The sequence below is a fragment of the Muscardinus avellanarius genome, assembly GCF_963383645.1.
Source record: "Muscardinus avellanarius genome assembly, chromosome: 4".
In the NCBI taxonomy this organism is placed as follows: Eukaryota; Metazoa; Chordata; class Mammalia; order Rodentia; family Gliridae; genus Muscardinus; species Muscardinus avellanarius.
Genome location: NC_137789.1, coordinates 102,189,474 through 102,198,924, shown reverse-complemented (window position 1 = coordinate 102,198,924; position 9,451 = coordinate 102,189,474). Strand labels below are relative to the sequence as shown.

At 38.9% G+C, this 9,451-nt stretch overlaps 1 protein-coding gene across 3 annotated transcripts in view; it reads right to left on the bottom strand.

Annotated features, from left to right (window-relative positions):
* BMPR1A (bone morphogenetic protein receptor type 1A) overlaps window positions 1–9,451 on the bottom strand; it is a gene marked incomplete at both ends in the record, with an annotated part of 30,986 nt that continues 21,535 nt past the window's right edge. For 2 of the 3 annotated variants that reach the window (XM_080695270.1, XM_080695272.1), the window contains 5 exons: window positions 1–126; window positions 200–330; window positions 1,519–1,694; window positions 4,976–5,273; window positions 7,496–7,688. In XM_080695270.1, coding sequence (XP_080551396.1) covers window positions 1–126; window positions 200–330; window positions 1,519–1,694; window positions 4,976–5,273; window positions 7,496–7,688 — 924 coding nt within the window. The remainder of the gene's footprint in view (window positions 127–199; window positions 331–1,518; window positions 1,695–4,975; window positions 5,274–7,495; window positions 7,689–9,451) is intronic. The other variant, XM_080695271.1, reaches the window with a different exon arrangement.

The following is a 9,451-nucleotide window of genomic DNA, read 5'->3' as shown; positions in this document are numbered from 1 at the left end:
TCAGATCTTCACGTCTTGGGACTCTACCATCTTAGCAAGTGTCTTCTTGATCCTCAGTGCTGTGAGCCTGGAGGCTGGATTGTGGGCCCAGCACTCCGACATGAGCTTCAGAACTGCCCGCAGACACTGAAAGGCAAAGAACAGCGTGAGCAGAGTGCCACTGGCTGCATTCGCTGTCATGTAAGGGAGCGCTACTTACTTCGTCACTGTTCCATCGGTTAGACACGATTGGCCGCAGGCGTTTGACGCACACAACCTCACGCATGTCTTCGTAGGATGGGTCGTTGGGTACCATGTTGTAATATGGTAACTGGTACTCCTCCACTATCCCTGATGAGAGAGACATTATTTTCTTTTTTTATATCCACAATGCAGTGGATATACAAGCAGTGATGGGACAAAATGATCAATCCGCATGGCCTCCCTTACTGAGCTATGAACTAAACTACATAAAGAAAAGAGATAAGAGATAGAACAGTTCACTTCTAATAGAAAATGTTTTTCTCTATCTATGTCCCATTATTTCTTCCACCTCCACCTACCCCAGGAACCCTATCACAGCTATGACAAAACCCATCAACAGAGGTCATACTGATATCCTTTAAAGAAAAAGGCAGAGAAATCACCCACTTACCCTAATTTTTTTATCTTAATCTACTTAGACAACTGTTCCTATTAACGAATGTACTTTTTATTATTTTTATTTTGTTCTGCAGTAGAAACTTTACTATGATGTCTTAGAAAAAGAGTTCTCATGAGTGAATAAAAGGTTACATGGCTGGCCCAGGACTGCTCTCCTTAGAAAGGCTTGGTCCTTGGCTAGCATCTGGGAACCTAAATAGTAAAGAGTCCCTAAAATGATAGGGCAGCTTACTGTTTCTAGAGGGTTAGTGCAAACAATATGATGTATGCTGAACACCTGCTTTCAGACTTCTGGGAGTCGAAAGTCTTGGTACCTACCAGGAAAAGGATGACTACACGACAAGGATGCAATAAAACCTGTGGGTGCTAAGTGTCTAATGAGTTCTCTGGATGACAATGCTTCACATATGTCACAATATGCTATGGGAGAGACTAAGCATGTACTGTGTGACTCCAATCACAGTGGACTTTTGGAAGCCCAGTCTAGTTTCTTCAGAATTTTGCCTGAGACACCTTTTCTCTTTGCTTACTTTTATCTGCATCTTTTCACTGTAATAAATCTGGACAGTGAGGAGAGTGCTATGGGTCCTTCTAGTGAAACTGCTCTGTCACATACCATGTTTAAATTATATAACTGAAGCCGGTATGTATGTATGTATGTATGTATGTATGTATGCATATACATACATATATATTTTGGCACTTGGGATAGAATCTAGGTGTGTTCTACCTTTGAGCTATACCCTCCCTTTTTTATTTTGAAACAGGGTCTCATTAAGTTGCTGATGCTGACCTTGAACATATGATCTCAAGTCCTGAGATTACAGGTGCACACCACCACAAACATAATCAGAAACACAAAATTCAAACTCCTACCTCCTGTGATACAGCGCCGAGCCATTTCCCAAATGATCAGGCCAAAGCTGTAGATGTCAGCCATTATATAGGGCTGGAAATGGTTTTTATTCAGGCTTTCATCTAGTACTTCAGGAGCCATGTAGCGTTTAGTGCCCACCCTGGTATTCAAGGGCACATCAACTTCATTTGTATCACTGAAACAAAAAGACAACATCCATGTTGAGGGCCAAAAACAAAATATTTAAAATTTTTGTCCCATTTTATAAAAGTTTACAAAAGTTTCTTTACCTAATATAAAAGTTTATCTATATATACATATAGAACCCAGGGGCATTTTACCTCTGAGCTATACCCCTAGCACTATTTTATTTTTGGAAACAGGGTCTCACTAAGTTGTTGAGAGCCTACCTAAATTGCTGAGGCTGGCTTTTTTGTGTGTGTCTATAATTTTTTATTCTTTATTTTGAAACACTAAGTTGCAAAGGGCCCCACTAAGTAGCTCAGGCTGGCCTTGAACCTGCAATCCTCCTGTCTCAGCCTCCCAAATACTGGGATTACAAGCATGTGCCATTACGCCAGGCTCCTGAGGCTGGCTTTGAACATACAATCCTCCTATTTCAGCTTCCTAATTACTGGGATTATAAGCATGTGCCATCACACCTGGCTTTGAAATATGTATGTATGTATGTATGTATGTATGTATGTATGTATATATGTATTTCCACATTCCTGTATCAGAAATCTTTGAATTATTGAAATTTATTTGTTTTTTTGTTTGTTTATTTTTTGATGGTACTGGGGTGGAACCTAAGGGGCTTTCTACCTCCGGATTATACTCCCAGACCTATTTTATACTTTATTTGGAAACAGGGTCTAAATTGCTGAGAGCCTCACTAAGTAGCTGAGGCTGGCTTCGAACCTGTGTAATCCTCCTGTCTCAGCCTCCCGAGCACTGGGATTACAAGCGTGCACCACCACGCCTAACTATATTATATAAAGCTGGATGTGGTGATGCATGCTTATAATCCCAGCATTCAGGAGGCTGAGACAGGAGGACCACCGTTTGAAGACAGCCTCAGTTACTTAGTGAGGCCCTTTGCAACTTGGTGAAACCCTGTTTCAAAATAGAGAAGAAAAAAAATAGGGCTGGGGGTGTAGCTCAGAGATGAATGCCCCTGGGTTCCAATCCCAGTACTGCAAAAACAAAACAAAACAAAACAAACCCTTTACATACATATTTCATATTATGTAACAACCACAGCAGGGTGTGGAGCAGTGCTCTTTACCTCATTACGAGGGACACTAATTCTGACTATTCATACTCAACTGGATGAAGACCATCATTACCTCAATCAATTCAGGCCAGTTTTGTCACCAAATTAATTTGGTGCCTCTCAAATAAAGAAGATAATACTAAATATAAGAAAAAGTGTCAGAGATTATATTTTCAATGAAGTGAATACAAAAATAAAAAGAGGAATCATTTGCTTTTAGTATTCTCACATGATAAGCTCAGGCTTCAGGACACAGGAGTACATTTTATTTTTCACAGGTCCAATCAGCTTAGTTCTGAGTAACAGCTACGTACACACACACACACACACACACACACACACACACACACACACACACGCGCACGCGTGCGCACACACACACACACACACATACATATATTTATTTATATATCTAATGGTACTGGAGATTGAACCCAAGGGCATTCTACCTTCGAGCTATACCTCCAGCCCTATTTTTTATTCTTTATTTATTTATTTATTTTTTTGGTGGTACTGGGGTTCCTGGAAGCCCTTCTACCTCCGGGCTACACTCCCAGACCTATTTTTTACATTTTCATTTTGGAAACAGGGTCTCCTAAACCAGCGCGCGCGGCTGGCTTCGAACCTGCGCGATCCTCCTGTCTCTGCCTCCCAAGCGCGGGGATTACAAGCGTGCTCCACCACGCCCGGCTTATTCTTTATTTTGAAACAGGGTTTCACTAAGTTGCAGAGGGCCTCACTAAGTAGTTGAGGCTGCCTCAGAACCTGGGACCCTCCTGTCTCAGTCTTCCAAGTACTGGGATTACAAGCGTGCATCACCACATCCAGCTTTATTATAAATATATTGACAATAATAAGTAAATTGCTAGCTGGGTGAGGCCCTTTGCAATTCAGTGAGAACCTATATCAAAATAAAGAATAAAAAATAGGAATAGGGCTGGGGGGGTATAGCTTGGAGGTAGAATGCTCCTAGGTTCCATCCCCAGTAACCCCCCTCCCCCATAGACTTGCTTATTAGTTCTTTGATTTTTGGACTGAATTTTAGAGTTGAAGATACAAATATAAGCAAGTTTTGGGAATTATTCTCAAACAGACAGATTTAACATATGGCATTTTCATATGCAAGACCTGACAAATATAAAAGCCAACAAATACCTTAGAACACTGTAACAACTGGGAAGAAGGTTTCAGATGGTTCTCACAGTTGTTTCATAAAGTAGTGCTTTAGTTTATAGCATGAAATGAATTATGAAATGTGATTGAATTATGAAATTATAAAATGTGAAATGACTATGGCATTCTAGTTATAACAAAGTGGCTTCCATGGTTTCCTAAAAATTTCTAATTCTAATTGTTTAAAAAAAATTGACAAAGCTGGGTGTGGTGGTAAATGCTTATAATCCTAGTACTTGGCAGGATGAGACAGGAGGCTGTTGCAGGTTCATGGCCAGCCTCAGCTAGTTAGTGAGGCCTTCTACCATTTAGTGAGACCCTGTTTCAAAATTAAAAAAATAGGGCTAGGGGTGTGGCTCAAGGTAGAATGCCCCTGGGTTCAATCCCCAGTATCGCAAATAAAATAAAATAAAATAAAATAAAATAAAATAAAATAAAATAAAATAAAATAAAATAAAAAACTGACAATATCAAGTGGCAATGGAGAAATTGCATATGTATCTCCTTCTATTTACAGAAGGCTAAACAGATGCATGCTTTCTGAAGGGGTAACATGCGATACACCATAATATAAAACATTCTCAGATTGTTTGTACCAGTAACCTCTTCTCTAGGAACCCAGAAAAATACGTGTACAAGTACTTGAGAATATATGTTATGTGTGTGTATATGTGAGTAAATTTTTTTAAATAATAGAAACTGGAGGATACCATAATGTCTATTTGTTGGATCACAGGAAAATGTTTAGCACATTCATGTTTGTGAAAACTTTGCATGTTAAAAGGAATGAAAATGATCTATATAAATCAAAATGGGGAGATGTCCATGACAATAAAGAGCAGCACTATATATAGCAAGAGGGAATTTTTATAAAAAGATAAACAAAAAAATCTAAAAATAAACTTACAAAACTATATAGTGAGTACTTAATTATATATTTTTATATTCCAATGTCCTGAATGCAAACAGTCAAGTATGTTTTTAGAGATTAAAATAATTTCAAAACAATGGGGCAAAAAAACACCTACCTGTTGAATTTAACAGCAAGGCCCAGGTCAGCAATACAACAACTTCCATTTTTCTTGATGAGAATGTTTTTGCTCTTTAAGTCTCGGTGAGCGATTGCAGGCTTCCCCTGGGTACCATAGATTTCTGTGTGGAGGTGGCACAAACCGCAGGCAGCAGAGTAAGCCAACTTGAGCAGGGCCCTGGTGTCTAGTGTAGCACATTTCAGGAAGTCATAGAGAGATCCATTTTCATGGTAATCAGTAATCAAATAGAGCTGAGTCCAGGAACCTGTGCCTTTAATATCTGCTGCTATAAAACCTGTCCAATTAATAAGTTTCAGAGGTTAGTTGTCATGGGAGACAGTTAGGAGGAGTCCTGAATTCTCATTTAGGATACTGAAAGCAACTTATATCACTACATGTAGATAACCATAATCTAATTTTCCTGGAAAAATCTAATAAATGTGTTACTCAAAATTTTATATCTATGGTTTATACATATAACTATACTTCTGCAATAAATTTATAATAATCTTTTGTTTTTTTTTGTGTGGAACCTGGGGCATTCTACCTCTGAGCCCTATTATTATTTTGAAACAAGGTCTTGCTAAGTTGCTGAGGCTTCGAACCTGCAATCTTTCTGTCTCAGCCTCCCAGGTACTGGGATTATAGGCATGAGCCACCATGCCCGGCTAAATTTTCAATAATCTTAACAATAACCATGAAGTAATAATAATATGACTACCCCCCCACATATTATATAATAGCCAACCTACAGAATGTTATCAATCTACATAATTCTTTAGTGAAAAAGGCTCTCATTTTCACATTGAAAAATGGACATTTTTTTAAAAGAAGTTTATTAGAAAGATAGAAATACAGAAAAGAGAAATACAACCCCATACCAGAGTGGCATGGAGGGGTGACTCGAATGAATACACCCAAAATGGATAATTTAATAATTAATATAGTTCAAAACGATTAGCCAAAAGTTAGCTTCTATCTCAGCCAACCCAATAACTCAGCCAACCCAACACATCCCTTTTCAGTCTGGCTTGCTGACTGGTAGGTCCAAAATACTATCCTTTTATGTCCTTCTTTTCTTCCTCTTTCCCTTAAGAAAAAAGATCAGTGAGTCCTATACTAGGTTGAATAATGTTGCCCCCAAATTCCTGCCTATTTGGAACCTATAAATGTGACCTCATTTGGAAATAGGATATTTGCAAATCGGATCTAAATAGAGCCATACAGGATTACAATGGGCCCTAATTCACTGACTGGTATCCTGTAAGACAGAAATGTTGACACAGGCATCCATGGAAGAAGAACATATGACTTCTATCCATGGTCCAACAGAAACAGAGATTGCAATGTTGTCTATAAATAAAAAAACAGCACAAAATGCTGGCAACACCTGTAGCTACAAAGATGCCAAAAAGGATCCTCTCCTAGAACCCTGCCAACAATGTGATTTTAAGCATCCAGCCTCTGAAACTAAAAGACAACATATTCTGTTGGTTTACACGCCCAGTTCACAATAATTTGTTACAGCAGCAATAGGAAACTGATCTAAATGACTGCTATGTGCTTGGCAATGAGCCATGCACTATCTAAATTAAGGGGTAAGAATATAGTAGCTGAAAGGAAAACTAGATCCACTTATGTACCTTACTAATCAAATTATACCTCAATTATTTTGCTGTGTAAACGAGATAAGAAGAATGTACAATGAACATACATTGAAGCTGTATTGAGTTGCTGAACTTAGAAAAGGTAAAAGGCATATACAGCTAAAGGTACCCTAGCACACTGTTGAAATCATCTATGAAATACTTGGTTTTCATATTGAGTAAGCCCAATAAACTAGCACTGCTATCCATTTGAAACTCACTGTTTTTGATTCAGTTAGGTAGTAATTAAGTGCTTGATCAGGACTATGCTGTATTTAAAATGTATATTCTGGCTGGGCGTGATGGCGCATGCTTGTAATCCCTGCGCTTGGGAGGCTGAGACAGGAGGATCACACAGGTTCAAAGCCAGCCTCAGCTACTTAGTGAGGCTCTCAGCAACTTAGTGAGACCCTGTTTCCAAATAAAATATAAAACAGGGCTGGGAGTATAGCCCAGAGGTAGAAAAGGAAAAGCCCTGGGTTCCACCCCCAGTACCACCATAAAAAAAAAAAGTATATTCTGGCCGAGCGTGGTGGTGCACGCTTGTAATCCCAGTGCTTGGGAGACTGAGACAGGAGGATTGCACAGGTTCAAAGCCAGCCTCAGCTACTTAGTGAGGCTCTCAGCAACTTAGTGAGACCCTGTTTCCAAATAAATATAAAATACGTCTGGGAATATAGCCCAGAGGTAGAAAAGCCCCTGGGTTCCACCCCCAATAACCCCCCCCCCCACACACATAAATGTATATTCTGCTGGGTTTCCTTCAGCTGAATACAAATAGTTGGAGTTCATATGCCATATGGCAGGCTTCCACCTACGCCCCACCAGTCCTGCAGGAATATAGAACAGACTGAAATCAAATGGTACCTACCAAGAATATTCTCATGGCGCATTAGCACAGTTTGGTAGATTTCTGTTTCACGAAACCAGCTCGCTTCTTCAGTGGTAAAAAACACTTTGACTGCTACTTTTTCACCACGCCATTTACCCATCCACACTTCTCCATACCGGCCTTTACCAACTTGCCGAACCATCTGAATCTGTTTGGCAATAGTTCGCTGAACCTTTATGGAAAGAAGTAAAATGGTTTGAGATTTGATGAAAAGAACATATTAAAAGACTGACAGAGAGCCAGACATGGTGGCGCATGCTTGTAATCCCAGTGCTTAGGGGGCTGAGACAGGAGGATCGCACAGCTTTGAAGCCAGCCTCAACTACTTAGTGAGGCTCTCAGCAACTTAGTGAGATCCTGTTTCCAAATAAAGTATAAAATAGGCCTGGGAGTATAGCCCGGAGGTAGAAAAGGCCCTGGGTTCCACCCCAGTACCACAAAAAAAATAAATAAATAAAAAATAAAAAAGCCGGGTGTGGTGGCGCACACTTGTAATCCCAGTACTTGGGAGGCTGAAAAAGGAGGATCGAAGATTCAGAGGGAGCCTAGGCAACTTAGTGAGGATCTCAGCAACCTAGTAAGACTATTTCCAAATAAGAAATAAAATTGGGCTGACGGTGTAGCTTGGAGGTAGAAAGCTGCCATCGGAGCTGGGTGTGGTGATGCATACTTGTAACCTCAGTTCTTGGGAGGCTGGACAGAAGGATCACAGCTTAGAGTATAGAATGCCCCTGGGTTCAATCCCTGGTACCACAAACAAAACAAAACATCTGTTGTGGCTCTTCTTGTCTCTTATATTGCCATATGCAAATCTTAAGAGTCAGCTCATCAATGACTAATCAATTGCTCCAAATTTGATTTGGACTGAGGTGAAACTAGGTATCAATTTGAGTCAAACTGACATCTTAATAGCGAATCCTCTGATTCATAAACAGGACATACATCTTCACTTATTTAGGTTTTATTAATTTCAACAAGATTTTATATTTTCAATGTGCATGTCTTACACATTTTGCTAAGCTTATTTCTAAATATTTCATTTTTTTTGATGCTATTCTATTATTAGTAGTACTACTACTATTGTGGTCTCAAGATCTAGACAAGCACTTCCCAACTGAGCTATATCCCCAAACCCTTTGATGATATTTTAACTGATTCTGCTTTATTTATTTATTTATTTATTTAGGTACTTTATTTTTCTACTTCTGAGCTCCACCTCTAGCTGTAATTTATTCTGAAACAGAGTCTTGCTAAGCTGCTGAAGGTCTCACTAAACTGCTGAGACTGACCTTAAACCAGTCTCAGCCTCCTGGGTATTGGAATTACATGTACGAGCCACCACACCCAGCCTGATACTGCTTTTTAAATGTAAATTTCCAACTGTTTATTGTTTGTGTATATAAATCCAGTAATATTTACAGAATGACTTTGTATTCTGCAGCCTGGTGAACTCACTTATAAGCTGTAGTAGTTTACTACTACAGTACTGGGATTTTCTACATAAATCATATTGTCTACATATGAAGATAGTTTAATTTTCACTTTTCTTATTCAATTATAGATTTCATTTGATGCATTATAAAATTGAATATCAATGTATTTACTTTCAGCTAAAACAATTAAATAATTAAAGACCCATCTGGATATCTAGTGATATTATAAGGGTCTTGTCAGAGTCCTCCCAACTCCCTAAATCGGATTGTTTCTACTTTCTCTCAATCAAATGAGATGCATGGATTCTTACCCCTGGTTCCTCTTTAATTTGGCTAGTAAGAGGCTTAGAGCAGGATCTGTGACACTTCTTGCTTATTGTGCTTTGTTTGACTCACATTTCTTATTTTTAACTAATTTCATTTTGCATTATTGCATGCATGTTTCTAAATAAGAAGAAATAAAATGAGTCTGGTATTGTTTCTTAGTTTGCAGTAATTACAC